Here is a 19,304-nt window from a genome sequence, read left to right as displayed (position 1 = left end):
GTACAGTGGGACCCACTCTAAAGCGACCGGGGGAACGTAGGTGGCTTCCAATTGGGTGGACGAAGATGAGTCATGACTGTGCTTTAGGATAAGCACGCCACCTGTTTCCTTTTAATGTTTTTTTTATTTCTTTTATCAATAAATAAATGTTAGGTCACGTGACACTCGAAAATAGACAAAAGAAGAAAACAAACAAAAGCGTAGCATCCATCATTTTGCATAAATAAAATTCGAGAATTTGATTTTTTTTTAAAGACCAACTTTTTAATTATATTATGAGTCACTTTATTTAGGATTTTTTGGAAATTCAAAAAGAGAAATTTGCTTTTTCATTTTCTATCTTAATCAAGTTGGTTTATTCATATGTTATATTTTAATATTTTTTATTCAAATAAATTTCTGAAATTATTTATAATTTATTGCATTAATCAATATAATTTATAATAATAAAATATATAAAAAATAATACTATGTTTTACTTAAAAATACAAATGGGTGATGAAATAAAACTCATTATATTTTCTTGGAAATTCATATATTCGTTTTTAAATTTTTATCTTAGTATGATGATGTGATATTATTTATTATTTTTTAATTTCATTTTTTAAAAGATAAATAATAATAAAATGCAAGTAGGACATGGATACTATATGCTACATTACTATCTAGAAAATCTGAGGTTAATTAATAAAAAAAGAGGAATTACGATCTAAAAATTTTTGAGTTAATTTCTTGAATATTTAATAAATATTATAAATATTAAAGTGTTTTTAATTTATTTTTAAAAAATAACTTATAAACCTTAGTCTTCCTCTAATCTTTCTTTCTTAAAAACATCTCTCTTTTATCACTTTTAAAAATTAGAAAAATGAACATATTATTTTTTACAATACATTTCATATAAAGAATAATTTTATAAAATATTTTATAAAAATAACATAACTTTATAACAATATTCTATTTTATAATATTATTATGAATTATTTGGATTATCAATTGTCAAAAGTCCAAAAACCTCGACCATCTCGCCAAACCCTCTAAACAGCCATTTAAAAACTACTTCCGGTTTTCCCCAATCCTTTCCTTCTCTCTCCTTCTCCCCTATAAATACACCTCTCCTTCCCTCACTCACCGAATTCACGGCAAAACCACCCCATTTGTCAAACGACAAATTCCAGAGCACACAAAAAAAACAAGCAAAAAAGAATGAATTATCTGAACCGTGTTTGGATGGCGGCGAGCGTCGCAGTTGTGCAAGGCCACGCGGATCAGGGGCGTAAATTGAAATCCGGCGTTAATTCCGTTCAACTCGGTAGAAGAAAGTTCTCCGGCAACAACGATTCCTCGGATCTGCGGCCACTATCCGGCGTGGTCGGATCGGATCTAGACGGGTTTTTGGGAAATTCGGACATCGAAGACAGGAAGAGACAGGCCGACGAGTCTCTCAGGCGGGTCATGTACTTGAACTGTTGGGGCCAGGGATGAGGCATGGCGAAATGAGCGGAAATTGGAGCCGGAAGTCGGGAGTAGTGGGTGACTCTGGGAAGACCGAGTAGGATCGATCTGGACTCAGGACAGATCTGGCAGGGGAGTCGAGAGTATTCGGGGAGAGGATGAGATGTATTGATGTAAATCACTAATCATCGTAAATTTGTATAGAAACAAGAAAAACAGTTTTTATATCAGTGAATTCTCTCTCTGGTTCTGAAATCTGTTGGGTTTTGCTGGTGACATACTCATATGAACTGTTACTTTGTCTAGTTGTTGGTTCAAATTGAAAATCCTAGATTTTAGATAGCATAAATTAAGGATGCGCAGTTCAAATTTATAATGACCCGAGTGGATATATTTTCATATAAAAGGATGGAAAACTCTACTTGAAAGCGAATTCGAAATGGTGCGTGTTGAAGAGGCGCACCCTTCTCCTTCTTTCATTCCTACCAGATTTTCCTCGTCTAACAGTGGAAGCAACGGTGTGAGCCCACCATTTCAGATTATTTTTCATGTCAATGTCATCGCTCAAGGTAGGAATTTTCCAATTCATCAGTGAGTTCTCTGAGTTTCTTCTATCCAAAACCTCCCAAGCTTCAGAAAGATAAGGCCTTGAAGTTGCAGATTCATCAGTAGCATCTTCTTCCTCATCTTTCTTCCCAAATCTTTGCAACCCAGGAACGACTGAAGCCAAGCTTGAATTCCTATCTTCTTCTGAGAAAACAAAACCCAGATCCATAAACCCTTTTAGCTCTTCAAACTCAAGGGCAGACAGGCTCTTGGTTTCGCCTCTCTTCTTTCTACTACCTGTGACCACCTTCTTGGACGATACTTGAAGATCTGTTGGTTTAATTTTCTCTGTTTCCTTGATTTCTTTTCCAGAAAGGATGGTACGGAGCTTTGGTGAGAGAAGGACTGTATCTGGTGACATAGAGCCGTAATTGAAGCTTGCTTTAGAGCTCAATTGGTCACTCAGGGACCTTCTATGGAGGGTTGGGACGCGAGAAATATCTGGTTTTCGCGGGTTTTCTTGAATTTGATGAGCTGTGTTTGTTTCGAAGTCCGACGAATTCTGTACATTTGAGAGTTGTTTCTTGAAGATTTTGAGGCCGAACCAGTAAAAATCAAAGAGCTCTATGACCTCCTCTGGGTCCATCGATGGCGGCTATGAAGGAAAAAAGATAAGGATTTTTCTAATTTGTGTACAATAAGAGCCCTTGGAAATGCATATATATGGGAAAACTCTACTTGAAAGCGAATTCACCAAATACGGAGGGGGAGACGGAAATGGTGAAACTGAGTCGATACGCGACCTCTTCTTTTTTTTCCTTTTTTTTTAAAGAAAAAAAAAAAAAAAAAAAAAAAAAAAAAAGAAGCTGACTGTTATTCCAGTATTATGCGGGATCGGTGTGCCAAAGCGCCTGTACTAGACGGATTGTAAAAGAGGATATAATACAATTAGGCATGTGCAAAAAACCAGTTAGACCGAGTAACCTGTCAGACCCGATCTGATCCGTCTAACAAAATACGATTTTGCTGAGTGTCGAGTTGAACTTGATAAATGATGGGATAAATCGACTCTTAACATTCTTCAAGTATTTCAGTAAAAATCCTAGGGAAGCCAATTACTTTTTTTCTGTACAGAGAACATATATCTAAGACTAAACAGAAGAAGACAACTGTTGCCTTTCATATGTGTTTCAGTATCATGTTGATCGCACTCTTTTCCTTTTCTCTTTATTCTTTTTCTCTCTAAATGGGCGTCGTGCTGATGCGAACAAGCGAAGGCAGATTGGTGGGTGGTACGGGAGAGCCAATCTACGAGGGAGAGTAGACGAGTGTTGTACTCACAGGCCTGGTGGATGGACTCCGCCTCGAGCTCACTGAGCTGCGACTAGAACCTTTCCTCCACCTCCTTGAAGACTCTGAGCTGCTCCCAAGCCTTTTGTAACTCCTTTCTCATCTGCCACTCCCTCTCCTGGCTCTTCCTCAGCTCCCTCTCCAGCTCTTCGTTCCTCTTTCTCAACTTCGCCTCCTCTTCGCTCTTCATTCGACCCGTAATGCCCACCATTTCTCTCTCTTTCTATTTCTCTTTCCTAAGGTCAGAAGTTACAGATGACAGACGTTCCTAGGCTAGAAACTCGAAAGTGATTTCATTATAGTTGAATAATAAAATATCAACGTATTACATGTCAGCATTTTAGTCGGTGCATTCTTTTTAACCCAACCCGAATATTACAGGTCGGGTTGTTAGGGACATGATATGCAGTCGGGTCGGGTCCAAAATCAATACGAGGTGGATGGTGCACAGGCCTAAGTACAATAGTGGAGGACTCGGAGTGGGAGAGGGAGGAGCTTTTGCTCCCTGAAAAGAGTTATTTATTTATTTAACTGAAACAAAATTTATTAATCTGCAAGCATATTTATTTTTATAATTATTCTCATCTTATCTAATCATCTCATTTTAAATTTTTATACTAAATTAAATAAATAATTTAAAATTTTAAAATAAAATTAATACTAGAAGAAATATATTTTAATAATATTTTATTTAAGAGCAACAATCTGGTTTCGTTTATAAACCACAGAATTTGCTTCGGGTATAACAGAATTCAATAACTTGAAAATTCATAGTCAAACTCCTAATATCAGCAAGTATAGCCCTGTGTTCAGACAGGACCTCCTCTCAGCATTAACATTTCAAAAATAATTTGTGAATCTGTCTCGACTATTAAAGTAGCAAGAGCTTCAATAGTCTAAACACAACACTCTCTTTGTACCACATTATTACCAGCCATTAAAACAGAACATTGCGTAAAACAGCACCCATACCTAATATATTGAACGCAGAAAACAATGCTCCATCCACATTAATTTAACACTATCGAGTGGTGGAAACTCTAAGACCACTTCTTAGAGAGAGAAACTCTAACTTCTCTCTTAAAAACACTATTCCAATCCGGAACTCCCTGCTCACTTCCCTCTTGCCCATATTTTCAATCTGTGTTTTGTTTTGTTTTTTTTTTGTGTGTCTTTATTTTCAAGTCTAATAAAGGAGAACAATTTCCGGTGATCCCAGTCTTAGCATAGTCTCTAATCCTTTTCAACATTTTTGAGATTTGTGTTTTAGCATAGCCTCTTCTACACTTCGTTTCCAGATGACCTCTCCTTTCATCCTTTCTCTTTTGACTCGAAATGTGAGGTAAAGAGTCGTCTGCAACAACAGTCTGGGGCAAAAGCTGGGCGAAAGGGATGGTGGCGATGGCTATAGCCGATGGTCGTGCATAGGTGGAGGGGGTTGGTCGCCTGCGTAGTGGAGGCTGGTGCCCGTGCGAGAGCTGGGTGCTCGTGCCGTCTAGACTTGTGAAGCTGATGCTCATGGCGATGCTCGTGGTGGGTGGCGGTCGCAGAGAGGGAGCATGGGCAAAGGTGAAAGCAGTCCGGGGGGGGGGGGGGGGGGGGGGCAACGGGTGGGCGGTAACAAAGGCATAAAAGGAATGAGTGGAAGAAGAACGAAAAAATAAATAAATAAATAAAAGGAAGAAGCGGGGCAAGCAAAGAGGCGATGAAGTCCTAAGCTCCCACTTACAGTTGTTTTATGTGTTTATGTATTTTTTATATGTTACTTTTTGTTTTTATGTTTTTGCAGGTTTGGTTTGTTTTTACTTAATAATAAAAAGAAATAGGCTATTTGACTTGGTGTCCATAGCAGCAGAGTCTCGTTCGTCTTTCAGGAGGCCGGCGGTGCGACAGTACTCCTCCTCCTTGAGAGGACGAAGGGCGCTAGTGCTTCTATTATTTGGAAGAGGGTTCGTTTAGTTCTGTTTTTACAAAATGTTTTATAGAAATTAAGATAATGTCCGTCACAAAAGAATTTGTGTGCGGTGGTACCCTAGAGCAGATGCATAGTTTGGCTTATAGTCCAGGTTTTTTCTGTATTGATAAGTCACATTTGTAACGTCGGTTTCATTGAATAAAATGAAGTATATTTCCATAAAAAACTAAAAATAAAATAAAAACACTATCAAGTGGTGGTTGTTGCCATCCAAAACATCTTTCTCTAGTTGAAAGCTTTGAAGCACATATGTAATCCACTTTGTCCAGCAATATCTAGAGCAACTTGTTTATGTTGGAAAACTGCCAGGTTCTGTCTATTCCACAAACTCCATGCAGTGGTAAAAAACTTCTCAGCATCCCTTTTGGAAATAGTTGTGTTAATGTCGTGTTTCGCACACATTTAGACCAGACTCCAACAACTCAGGTCTTTCGAAATGGGTCTACAAAAGATAGGAGAGAATGCAACTAGGAGAGGGTGACCTTGGGGTTGGGGAGTCTCCGATGTCAAAGTTAGTAAGTATTATTAGATGTTTGTAAATAAGTGAAAGAGTTCTAAGGATCAGAGAGCTTATTCTTGTACCTGAGAGTTGCTATTTATACTATAAGCTTGAGAGATAGATCGTTCCCATAGAGTCCACATCTTTTGTACTGTTCCCTGTGTTAGAGTCATTTAATGCGGCATGGTTTTGCGACGGTATCATCAATGTAGCATGCAGCCCGGGTAATGCTGCCATTAATGTGTTGTGGTTTTCCGATTTCCTTCTCCCAGACAATATCCTAGTGGTCCGTTGATGTCTTTCCTATAAGGAGATCAAGGGTTCTCTGCATATTACACCTACTATGCATACAAGCACTTAAGAGTTGAACACTACTCGAGAGACGTTTAGATCGATGAGTCTCATCTCTTGCAGTACCCTCCCTCCTATGAGTCAAGTTGAGGGTCTTTTGTCTAAATATTAGCTACCCAAGAATTTTGCCTAACCCAATAATGCTACTCTTTAATGGAGAATTTAAATGGCCCTTGCCATCCTTTGAGTCCGAAATTAGAGGCAAGGGGCAACGTTAGACGTGTTTAACTTGATTTTAAATGATAAAGTCAACAAATTGGTAAAATTATGACAGAATGGAAGTCAGGAATCAGGATCTCGAGTTTTAAATGGAGTGAAATTATGGTAATATTCAAAATCGAAAAACTTGATTCTTATATAAAGTTAATATTCCAAAATTGAACATTAGGATTCTCAGTAACTGTTTGAGATTTATGTAGGTAATATAATAACGTTTCATTGCAAAGCTTTCAATTGTAGAACTTTGTTAAAAAGTTGTAATATTGAAAAGTTCTGTTGAGAGTACCCCTAGAGTCACTTTTGTTTTAACTCTTATTCCCAAGAAATATAGCTTTCGGATGAATGAAATTCTCTAAATTAAATAAAGGTTAGTGCATGAAATAATTGGGAAAAGCCATAAACTCCTCTAAAGTGGGGAAGAAAAGAAAAGAGAGAGTTTCCTGTTACCACCTTGCTTGCTTTCTCTTCTTTTCTTGGGTACTTTGATGGCATGCCATTTCGGTAAAGTGACCAAGTGAGAAAGATCATTTGTATTAGATAATGATTTCTTTATAGCGAGTGCAAACATTATTTTTTTATTTTTTATTTTTAGAGCTTATTTAATCTGTATAAGGATTCTAAAAGATTACTTCACTCGACCCACTAGAATGATATGCATGGCATTATGTAGCCAAGAAATCCTAAAATAATCCTCCCTCCTTTTTTATTGATGTTGAGCTGAGAATCAACCATGGAAATGCAGCAAAACCATACAATACAAAGTCATATTCACCTTTATTCCACATTGCTAGTGCTTCAATAGTGATGGATTCTCAACAAATATATATTATATAGAGCATAATATCCTTTGGCTTTTAGAAATGAAGATCTGCTCTTCCTTTCAAAAACAAAAAAAAAAAGGGAAGAAAATGTGCTCTTGATACACCCACTTGGGAATAAAAGTGGCATGTCCTGTTTGAACTTGATTCTTTTTGCTAATGATTCCTCAAAGATAGTGATTTGTTCCTATCCATTGGCTTCCATCCAACACCATTCAAGTTGTTTAGGAGGTAAGATCTTAAACTTCTATCCTTCCCATCACCATCTCTCCCTCTCTCTCTCTCTCTCTCTTCCCCTTTCCTTATTATTAACAAAGCATAGTTGAAAATATATTGGAAGATTTTAGTCATTTTTATTTATTTATTTATTTTATTATATATATATATATATATATATATATATATATGCACAAGCAACTGAAGGCTAATTGAATATGATAAAAATATTACAAGAAAATAAAAGGGCCATAAAAAATTGCAGCAAAATCATTACATTTTGATAGGACGCCAGCTTGCTATATTATTAAAGAATAAAGAGAAATGTTTAGTTAAAATAATACAAAATATTACTTTACAAACTAATGTGATTTAAAGTGATATGACCTAATCATTGATCTAAAAGTTTTAAAATTGTTGAATACTAATTTGGTTAAACCTTTAACCCTCAGTATCATAACATTCCACCACGCTTCTGAATCCGACAACCACGGCAGCCCACTCTATCGACATTGACCGGGTGGTAGTTATTTCTCTTTTGACGGTTTCACTCATCTATGAATATTCAATGACTTAATACTATATACATACAAACCTTTAACTCTCAAGATCATAACATATGTCAGTACTATATTAAGTGACATATCACATTAAGATAAGTAAATTTACAAGTTTATTATTATTATTTTTTGTAATTCTCTTTATTAACATAGCACTTGTCATTATTAATTCCTGCCTTTTGCTTTCATTGGGGATAGAAACAAAGATCAATGAGCATTGTGCCAGTAAGTAGATTTTATGTCAATAAGTTAATTCACATAAAGTACAGAGATTCGATAGGCACTTGGGATGTTAATTTATAGTTTGCAGAAAAAAAATAATAGGACCATATCTGGATTAAAGAAGATTATACTATGCACTTTGAGGCTGTCAAATCAAATAATCAAATCACAATCCTTCTGGTATCACTTAGAATACGTTTCGATTTTAAATTTATCTCAACTCATCATTATAATTTTTTTAAATTTTAATATAAAATATAATAAATAATTTAATTTTTTTAAATTTTAAAATAATAATAATATTAAAATATAATATTTTAACAATATTTTATCATTTCAACTTAATTTAATTTAATATTCAAATGCAGCCTTAATCTATTTAAAGTACTCGACATGCCAGCAGAGAGTTGTGTATAAATCCGTTGTCACTTTGATGGGGACAAATAATGCCAAGTTTACTTTTGATAGCTGGATTCTATATTTTCGTGTTCCATTATTTTCTAAGTGTTATCATCCTCCATGTCTAATGATAACGCGTAAACTGGGTCCCCTGAAAACAGGGACTGAAGCAAACAGATTGGGAGGGATATGGAATGAAAGGACAGAAAAAGGAAGACTAACAGTGGGGAAAAAAAGTTTTAGGATTTAGCACAAGGAATCGTGGGCATAGTATGGGCATCATATGACAAACGAATCAATGCTTCCAAAGATAGATACATTGAATGGATGAACGTGTAGTGCGTGCGAGTTGCCAATCGGATAAGATGTTTTTGTGGCAGTATAAGCTATAAACCTCTGGAAATCCCTCCAAGCTCCAACCCTTTTCAAATACTTTAGTTAAAGGAATTATACAAAAATAATCTCACAAACTGACGTCTCTTCATGTGGTTTATCAGATTGTATCGCTACTTTTATTATAAAATAGATTTAATAGATCACCTGAAACCACATCAATTTGTAGACTTCTTTTTTAGCCGTAGCACTTGTCTTTTCTTTTTCAAAAGAAAAAAAAGGTATGGACCTGCGAGTATATTATTGATATATTTGCAAGCATGGGCAACCCTTCCAAGAGATAATCGGGTTGCACATATAATTTAACTTTCTGCAAAGTTTTTGTTGAATGAAAATTTTCAGGTTTAGACTGAAAAAACAATTCCAGATGAAAAGATGTGTTCTAAAGTATCCGATCTATTTTCAAAACAACACCTACAGTCCCTTATCTTTTCCAGGGACAAAAAACAAGTTATACATCTGAGGTTTCAGGGGCAACTTTCTTTTTTCATCTAAGAGCCACAAATGGTATCATTTTCTCAAATTGAGGACTTCTACAACCATAGAGCAAAATAATTTGGAAAATAATAGGTAAATAAAAGGGGTTCTGTTTGCATAAAATCAAGGGCAATATATTCATTCTTCAAAAAGTGCCAATTTCAATTCTAATTAAAATCCTGCTTTCTACAAGTAATAGGGATGACCCTTAATCAATTACTTTAAACCAAATACAAATTTACTCACATCTATGACAACAGAGATGCTTCCATATTATCTTTTCACAGACCCTCTTGCTGGTCTCTACCACCACTTAGAGATCGATTGATGAGAAAACTCAAGATCACAATATAGAGCTGTTCTAGAAAAATAATTGCACAAAACATGAGGAACTGACAGTACTTCACACTGAATCCATCCCTTCAACTTGCTGCCGTGCAAGGTATCTTTCCCTCCGTTCTTTCTGCAAATAAGAGAAACGGAGGGCAGACTGTCAGATTTATGCAAAACAAAGATCATAAAAGGCCAATCAGATTGGAGATAGAATCCCATAATTATTTATTGCCTCACCCATTCATCTATAACAAGTCCTTCCCCAACAATTCGAGGACCTGTGTCTTCTGGAGGCTTCTTACGTGCTTCAAGTGCAGCCTCGGCCTCTGCCAGCTGTCGCTTAAGTTTTTCCATTGCCTTAACAAAAGGATAGTTAAATTTATCCAAACATTGTATTTTTTTCTATGAACAGAATTAAAAATGCAAGCAAACTTAGAAGGTAAGAATGGCACAAGAAAGACTAAACATATTCCAATTCTACTTACAGGGCTAGGCCGTTCGGGTTCAAGGAAAACTACCCGCAAAATTTGCTCAACAGCTACTTGATCCCTTTGCTCATCAAACTGCACAGAAGTGTCATATAACTCATTTTCTTCAACATCTAAATAGCATGTCATCAAAAAGGGAAAAAAAAAAAATGATGCACTGTGGTCTTGAATTGTAATAAAGAAAAAAGGCGCACGGATGTCATTCTAACCAAGCTTTGCAGAATAAACAGGAAAGTCCAGTTGATAACAGAATACACTCAATATTAAACTTTACCTTTACTTGAACACTTAAAAAATAAACCGATTATAATAATCATCATAATTAAAATGAGGTTACATTTTGGTAATGCATGCAAAAGATATTTCATGTCACGAATTATTCAAGACTTAAACGAGGACTATTATTTTGAGAATGATATTAGGAAAATTAAAAAATAAATTGCACAGCAATATCACACATGCCAAAAAATATATATAAACAATGTCAAAGAATTCGAATGAACAAGAACATGCTGTAAATAAACTAGAGAATGCAAGGTAAAAGGGGCCACAGACATGGGCATAAAGCTCCTAATTTTGGCCCATCACTAACATGCGAAATCCACCTGGTTGTCAAAAGAAAATGATATTTAAACCATCACTTTGTGATCAAGATTTCAAAAACGTACATTTTTTGTTATCTTCTCCACTCATTTGGTTTCTAGGAAATGTAAAAATTCAGGAAAGTTTGACTCAATAAATGCAACGAACATAAAATGCAGTTCCAACTTCCATACTAATTTGTTCCACTGACCTAGCATTTCAACGATGATACATATAATAATGCAAATATGAAGAACAGGATCAAGGCACTGCATGAGTTTCTATATCAAGCAGACACGAGAAGTTGAGAGTAAATTATATCAACTGTAAATTTCAATCTTGAGGGCCTGCAAGATATACCAGTTCTGGTACATAGTCCATTTCACCTTTCACCTTTAAGCTCATGATTTTGAACTTAACCTTGCTCTTGTGATCTATTGGTTTCTCATTGTTCTCTGGCGGCTCAACAAATTTGAAAACTGTCACCCAAGTCAAAAATTCAGAAGAGGAATACAATTTAAACAAGTGCAGCATAGCATTACAAATGCGGTGAGACAGTACCAAATGCCAGAAGAAAGAAAAGGGCAGGGAGAAGGGCTCAACAAGAAAAGATCAAGAAGGTTGAATTACCTGTTGCAATTATACTTTCACCGGGAGCAAGTATACCACCCGGAGGACGCATATAACAACTCTTTGGTGCAGTTGTTTGGAACTAAAACAACCATGTTCACTCGTTAAATGTTGTAGTGATAGTGGAAATTCTTACAAGATATGTCTAAAACAATAATAAAAGTGAAAAACACAAAGAAAAAGGATCTGCAGTAAGCCAGTAATACCTTAAAACAACCAAGGTCACTTGTTAGATTGTCCCAGTGGTAGTATAAATTCTTACAACATATGTAAAAACAATAATAACAGAGGGAGAAAAAGGCAGGATCTGCAGTAATACTTTCTTTTCTACCTTATCTCAAAAGTCTAGCTTTTTTTTTTTATGGTTAAAATAAAAATTTGAGCATTGTTAAACAACAGAAATAGCTTTCAGAACTTGTATAGACAAAATGTAGCACAGAATATATAAAAGGGTGTGGAAAATACAGACGAGATCTTACCATGGACTGGTATCCAAATTCTGACCTAGTTTTTCAGAGACATTGCACTGATCTTTTGCAACTATTATGGTGAACATACATTTTATCAATACAGAACATCAATTGTTAAAAATTGCAAAAATTCATTCTTCCATATTATGGCGAACATACATTTTCCTCAGTGAGCATCGTTCTAATATGATAGGTGATGGTCAAAAATTGAATTTTTTATTACCTAGTCACAGTCAGTTGTGAGGTTCTAAAACATATATTTTGGTTATCATATGTATAGGTGACTGTGCAGCACAGGCAAGGATCTAAAGGTAAGAAGAGAAAAAAAAAAAAAATGTAAAAAGGCAAAGAAAAACAACCGCAAAAAATACCTACCTTGAAAGCCACATGAGACTTGCTGGTGTTTTTAATCCCAATGGCACTCCTGACTTGCTTTCCAGGCTCAACTTCATGTGGAACAGAATTCGATGAAATGGGTAGCAAAAAAAATCTTTGCAAATAGCAATAGCAGAGAAACTTATTCAACATTATTGCTACCAATTATTAACAACATGTCTGGAGTAAGATAGTTACAGCTGAAGTTTTCGATGAATCTAATAGAGATATAAATCACATGCAAGAATAGTCAACCCAAATCAAGTCTTAATAATTAATCGAAACAATTCAGTCATCAACATGCCACACCCCTGATAGGTTAGCAACAGAATCATGACCGGCTGAGCTGAATTAGTACAAAAAGAAAAATTTTAGCCACAAATTAATATATATTGAAAAAACACAAAAAACTGCAATAACAAAGGATTTCACTTGCACAGACTGTATAAAGAAAACCCAGATTTCAAACGATTCCACCTGTCCAGCCACGCACTCCAAACCGACATATTGGTCTATGGCAGTTCTAACAATTATAACTCATTCAAACCTATGAATCACGCAATAGAAACTAATCAATAGAAAAAAGAATCGCATTTCTAGAGATCAAACTAAGACGATCCATATCAGCAGTCGCCAAATCAATCAAGTTTTCTTTTTAAAATTTTATTTGGTCTACCAATGAATGAACCAGAATTCGAGAATAAAGAGGAAGGCAATTCTAAAAACTTGCTCAGAAGTATAAATAAATCCTTCGTAAAACAGACATACTGTCCACGCAACAAAGAATTTCAGTTCCAGAGACTCACAAACAAGACCCAGATTGGTAATTACCAAATGAATTCGTTCTAGATACAAAAATAGAAAATCATGAACGGAATAAAAAGAAAATAAGACCCAGATCGAAGTGCAACAAATTTAACAGCAAAGTACACACCCCCAAAACAACTAAATTCGAATAAAACCCCAGAACAAAAACTGAACTAAGAAAAAAACAGTCTTACAGGGAAAGAAGAGCTTGTTGGGAGGATCAAGTCGCAGCCTTCTTCGAGTCGGAAGCAGAGACTTGGCCATAGCCGAAACGGCATTCGAAGAATGCAGGCTCGAACTTTCAACAGCATGATGAGTGTGACTCGGACCAGAAACCGAAGCAGAGGCAGAAGAAGAAGAAGAGGAAGCAATGCTTGCCTGCCAAAACGGCATTTTGCAAAGACTCCAAATCTTCCCATCCGTAGCTGATTTCTCACTATCAACAGCCATTTCTAGACGGGGAAATCAGACCCACCACTAACTGGGTCTGGGCCTGGATCTCTCGTCGGAGCTGCTTACAAAGATTGGATTTTGTTTTTGTTTGAACTTGCGCATGAGCTTGAGGAACAGCCTTGCTTTTGATGTGAAAGCTCTTTACCATATGGCGGAAAATGACCTTTCAGCTGTGTATGTTTTTTCGTTACGCTTTTTTTGATATGTCGGAAATCCCGGTGGTTACTTTTTTGCTCAGGAGATGGGTTTGTTGTAACGTTGTTCCTTGCTGCAAAAACTATCCGATTCCCATCACTCCACCCGCCTTGCCCGAATGACAAAGTGATTCTCGAGTAGAAAATCTCTTATTTTTTTTTTATATAATTTTAATGTAAAATAATTCTATCAATATCATTTTTCCAGTTTCAAAATATTAGATCATACTGCCATATCGCCGCAAGTACAATTAAAAGAACTGCCAAAGATAAAAACTACTAAACTAGTATGGAAAAAAAACAAAATGTCATGAGATGTCATAGGTTGGCTGCCACCACACAAAGAGGTGGGGGCCATTCTTGAGGTGCCAATAGGTTGGGAAGGGACCAACTTCCCCCCGCCCCCCCTAATGGTGCCTGCCAACTAATCTGATAAGCATGAGCCACCCTTAAAGAGCCGCACTCCCAACTACAGGGTGAAGGGTTGACCCTTCCTCCCTACAGTAGCTTGCGACCTCCATACGAGGTTAGGGGGAAGGGATTCATGGGATCCCATTCCCATCACTTTCTTTTTCTTTTCTTTTTTTTTTAAAAAATTTTAATCTTCAACTTTATTTTAGTTCTTGATTTATATTTTTTATGGATTAATTTTTTGCACTGACATGACATGAAATAATACGTGAACATGCATTTAAATTTTAATAGCCCTGATAGAATTTAGATCTCATGGAGTTTTTTATCCAAATTCTAAAATTTTAAGTGAAGAAAAGATGAACACATAAAATAAATTTCACAATATTTATAATTACCCGAGTGAGTATCTCGAATAATATAAATGCTGGACCTGCTTTATGTATTTATTTATATCATTTTAAGCTATAGTATTGAACTTTAGAAGATTTTTTATTCAAAAAATCAGAATCGCATATGGACCATCAAAGAATCGGGAGATTCAACAAATTGAATCGTTTGTTAAATCGGACAATTCATAATAAGTTTGGATCTATTATTTGAATATTGATATAAATTATAAAGTATTAAAAATCATATATAAAGCAATTCAAGCATTTAATATCATGTATAGAAAAGTATAAAATATAAACTCATTGACTAATTTCAATAAAAATATGATGTGAATCTAATTAGTTTCAATAAATATATGATTCATTTATTTAACCTCAATTGTCTACATTTTTTTTGCCTCATATACGAAGAAGATAAAGACCATTAAGTTATAAGCACATGTCAAATGAAGTATTTTAAGCACAACCACAAATTTGATACAAAATATTCATTCATCTCCTATTTTTTTTTCAATTAAAGAAAGTAAAGAATTACATGTTTATCTTTCAATTTGTCTATGATTCTTATTGAATACAGTAATGCAAAAGTTAATATATATTCAGTTCTATCATATTTTTGTACAAGAAATTAAAAAAAAAAAAAAACACTCAATTATCAGACAACTTAAAAAATATGTATAGTTTTGAATTGGTTGTAATTAGCTAAACTCAGATTGAAATCGGCTAAAATCAGTTTGAATCAGCCTAAATCCGCCGATTGAAATAGTTCGGTGAACAATTCAAAAAGTCCACTCGAACTAATTTTTTGAACCTCGATTCATATCTGTCTTAATATGATTGACAATACGAATGTCAATATATTCCTTCCTTGACGATTATATTTTAAAATTTGATTGTGTTTGGAAATTATATAGATGGACTAATTTATTACGCGGGGATTACTAAATTGGTAGGTTAATGTTTGATTGTATTTGGTTGGGGTTGGGGTTCATCAGGCTATAAAGTTGGAACTTGGATCTTTCTTCTTCTCTTTCCATGTACACACTTTTCATTTCATCCTTGTTTTAAAGAATGCAGTACTACATGATATATTTTCCAATATTCTTAATCTAAAAATAATGATTATAAAGTGATACATTTGAAAACGTTTTCTTATGTCTTTCTCTAAGAACTGAAATATCAGTCATTATTTTTCATCAACTGAGAATGCTATATTCCACTACAGAAAACTAATAATGTTGAGAGTAGAGAGTACAAAATCAATATGCACAACCAACATGTCCCAATAAAAATCTAAAGGAATGAAAGTGAAAGCCTTTGGGTGAGGGTCATTTTAAACAATTGTCATTCTATTCCTCCTTATCTTCCAACTCTCACTTTCCAATTTATGTTTATTCACTGTAGGAAAATACTTTAGCCGTAAAATGATTATACAAAAGTAAAATTACAAATTGATGTGGCTTGATGTGATATGTCGGATTATAAAATTACTTTTATTATAAGATAGATCTAACAAATTCTATGAAATTATATTAATTTGTAAATTTATTTTATATAATTTATTTATATTTATAGCAGTCCTTTTCATTGAAAGATTCGGTTTTGCTTAAAGAATGGATCATATCCTTTATTTTTTTTTATTTTTTATAATTAGAGAGCATGATGGAAGAGCATGATATGTTATGATAGTATGACATTAGAACCTGATATTTGTGGTGCCATTAATTAAAGATAGCCACACAGGAATGGCCACTGATACTCTCCCATGTGGCCCTCTTGCAAAAGGCATCACTCCTTTTCCATCTAAATTATTGTTGGTAGGCAATAATGTAACCTACCAAGACATTGGGGGCAATTAGTAAGTTGTTAGGGCATAACCCAGCAGTCTCTGCATAAAGTCACTTTTCTTTTTCCCTCTTCTCATTTTGTTGTCTGAATGCCGGACCCATGAGCTCTTCTAGGTGATTTACTGCCCTAGTCATTCTATTTTATAATTCAAAAGATAAGGCGGCATAGCATAACCTTTTTCTTGGTGGGGATTTGTTTTTTTTTTTTTTTCCCCAAGCACGCTGTAAATATAGATCATGACAGATGTTTCACAAAGTCGGTTACAAGATCAGTATCTGCAGAAGGTCCTTTCCACTGTAGAAAGCGAGCAAGCAAGGGGCAGTTTTGGTAAAGGGTGTGCTACCAAATTGTCACAGCTTGGAGGCTGGCTCATTCTGCATGCAGCTGAGTGCGTACATAAGTTCTGATTTCTTTAGATCTTTTGGACTTCCCAATACTATGGATTGGAGGTGAAAAGTGATATCAGTGCGGTTGTGGCTTCCCCTTGTTTTGGGTAGGAAGAATGGATATGACTTGTTCTGGCTATTAGTATCTTCCCAATGTTGGAGGAGGAGACCAGTCAGGAAAAGCTTTGTTAACTGTACCATATCGAAGCTGCCATAAAATGGAGAGCCTTGACCAATTTAAAAGATCATTTGATTGAATCGAAATGACTGAATTTTGAGCTGTTAGATCAGATAAGGGAAACTCAATTTAATTCATAACTGTTGCAATGTTCTTTTTCTTTTTTGACTTTGTTTTTACTTTCTGATGTACTAGGATGGAGATCTTCTCTTTGTAAATTTGATTTGGCTGCTGGGTCAAGTTTCATTTGTATCCATTCAGCGACCAGTTGATTAGCATACAAAGATGCACACAATGGCCAGCTTGATTGTCTCCATTTAAGTCCAGTATACTAGAACCTGAGAAAGAATATTGTTTTGATTTATGTTAGAGAACACAAGGGAATATCTCAAACATAGTGTAAGGAATTTTCCCCCGAGGAAGGGCCACTGGGCCTCGGCCCAAGGGCTCTCATATCTATGTAAGGGACAGAACGTCTACCAGGGAGGGGTGCCTAATAGTCAATAAGATAGATCAATATGACATTCTGCGGTCACCTTCAAAATCCAGGGATTTGCATAGAACGCAATGGGAAATGCAGAGGGCCTTCGATCCATCGACATCAGGTCATCTACAACTCGTATAGACTAGACGTCGAGTCAGAGAACCACGCCGCATTAATGACACTGCTGCTAAGTAACACGCCACATTTATGGAGTCGACGCAAAGCCACGCTGCATTAAAGGAGGTCTGACAATAGATACAAAAAAGAAGGCAGGAACTTTGTGGAGAAAAAGACTATTTGCACTCTCCCCCAGATCACGGTATAAATAGCCAGCTCCATGTACCAAAAAAAGGCTATGATCCCTACACTCTCTTACTTATTTGCTACACTCCAAGAATATATACTAACTTTGGCATCGGAGGTTACCCGACCCCTAGGCCGTCCTCTAAAAGCCGCAGTCTTTTCTACCTTTTGCAAAGTCCGTTTTCAAATGCTTGAGTTGTCGGAGCTTGGCCCAAAGGTGTGTGAAACAAGACATTAACAGTAGCCCTGTCTGTGAGATCTTAATAGATCTTGCGTGTCTTTCTTGCACCCCAGACAACTTGTTCCTAGCAGCTTAGAGATTCACCAAAGCTATATGAGACATGGAAACAGGCTAGGCAAAGAGCCAGGCATGCAGGAATGGAAAGGTCGCTATGGGAGAAGAACATGCATACGCGGATGAAGCACGACACGCAGCAGAGGTTATCGACGCTTTGCCTCCAGCCCCCGATCGCACCGAGGTTATAAGCGAAGTTTGAGACGAGCAAGAGCTTCGAAAGGCCCAGCCAATCGGGCCGCTGGAGCTTGTTACCCTCCACCCAGATCAACCAGAAGCTACGATGGCGATTGGCAATGAAATGATGTCCGAAGCTTGAGATGCCATGCAGCGGCTCCTTGCTGAACATTTGGATGCGTTTGCATAGAACAATGGGGACATGCCCGGGATACTGCCAAAAATTATATGTCACAGTTTAAGTGTGGATCCGAAAGCCAAAGGGGTACAACAGAAGCACTGAAGCATCAGTGGGGAAAAGAACGCCGCCATAGCCGAGGAGGTAGACCGACTGCTAAGGGTGAGGTTCATCCAAAAAGCTCACTACTCGGAGTGGCTGTCTAATGTAGTGCTAGTAAAGAAGCTGAGCGGCTAGTGGAGAATGTGCGTCAACTTCACTAACCTCAACAGAGCTTGTTCGAAGGACAGTTTTTTGCTTCCTCGCATCAACCTCATTGTTGACTCGATGGCGGGTCATCGCATGCTCATCTTCATGGATGCCTACTCGGGGTATAACCAAATCCATATGAAGCTCGAAGAGAAGGAGAAAACTCCGTTCATCACAGACCGAGGTTTGTACTACTACAAGGCAATGCCCTTCAGTCTCAAGAATGAATGGGCCACCTACCAGCGGTTGATCAGATAGGAAGAAATATGGAAGTCTACATAGACGACCTACAAGAAACAAGTTACATCATAAAGCCGTAGAACCAGTGTTTTGGATTTCATACCATACCGGCCGGTACGATCGATATTTTTTGTACCGGTCGTTCGGCCGGTACAGGTACTATATCCGTTTCGTACCGGCCCAAATACCGGCCGTATTTGCCTCAATTTCGGCCTGTACCGGCCGATATTTCAGCCTTTATTTTTTTTTTCAAACTACAAGCTTATTTTTTAACCCTCAATTCATACTAGACTATTTATAATTTATATATATATATGTATTTATATATAATTTATTTATATATAGACTATT

The 19,304-nt window shown here is 36.3% G+C and overlaps 2 protein-coding genes across 3 annotated transcripts; both read right to left on the bottom strand.

Annotated features, from left to right (window-relative positions):
* Positions 1-1,873: 1,873 nt before the first annotated feature.
* LOC121253383 lies at positions 1,874-2,647 on the bottom strand. The gene has a single exon (XM_041153403.1). It carries the CDS (start codon positions 2,645-2,647, stop codon positions 1,874-1,876), a length of 774 nt encoding a protein of 257 aa, XP_041009337.1.
* Positions 2,648-9,592: 6,945 nt separating this feature from the next.
* Positions 9,593-14,372, bottom strand: LOC121252812 (vesicle-associated protein 4-2-like). 2 transcript variants are annotated; one of them, XM_041152634.1, is made up of 8 exons: positions 14,224-14,372; positions 13,360-13,565; positions 12,359-12,429; positions 11,514-11,595; positions 11,244-11,362; positions 10,299-10,376; positions 10,051-10,170; positions 9,593-9,943 (listed from the first exon to the last, which is right to left on the bottom strand). In XM_041152634.1, the coding sequence occupies exons 1-8, from the start codon at positions 14,250-14,252 to the stop codon at positions 9,884-9,886; spliced, it is 765 nt and encodes a 254-aa protein (XP_041008568.1). In that variant the 5' UTR covers positions 14,253-14,372; the 3' UTR covers positions 9,593-9,883. The 2 variants fall into 2 exon arrangements, with proteins under 2 accessions (XP_041008568.1, XP_041008567.1); XM_041152633.1 differs by lacking the exon at positions 14,224-14,372 and having other exon boundaries at positions 13,360-13,911.
* Between the last annotated feature and the right edge of the window lie 4,932 nt (positions 14,373-19,304).

This window comes from Juglans microcarpa x Juglans regia, chromosome 2S, assembly GCF_004785595.1.
Source record: "Juglans microcarpa x Juglans regia isolate MS1-56 chromosome 2S, Jm3101_v1.0, whole genome shotgun sequence".
Taxonomy (NCBI): domain Eukaryota; kingdom Viridiplantae; phylum Streptophyta; class Magnoliopsida; order Fagales; family Juglandaceae; genus Juglans; species Juglans microcarpa x Juglans regia.
The sequence above is the reverse complement of the archived record's forward strand: the minus strand, read 5'-3'. Positions and strand labels throughout refer to the sequence as shown.

Bases quoted from the DNA above. Each gene is read 5' to 3' on its own strand.
- LOC121253383 (XM_041153403.1), bottom strand. From the start codon at position 2,647: ATGGACCCAGAGGAGGTCATAGAGCTCTTTGATTTTTACTGGTTCGGC.
- LOC121252812 (XM_041152633.1), bottom strand. From the start codon at position 13,615: ATGGCTGTTGATAGTGAGAAATCAGCTACGGATGGGAAGATTTGGAGT. The intron at 11,596-12,358 runs GTAGGTATTTTT...TGGTTGTTTTAG, and splicing joins AGTCTCATGTGGCTTTCAAG to TTCCAAACAACTGCACCAAA. The intron at 10,171-10,298 runs GTAAGTAGAATT...CCTTTTGTTAAG, and splicing joins AACCCGAACGGCCTAGCCCT to GCAATGGAAAAACTTAAGCG.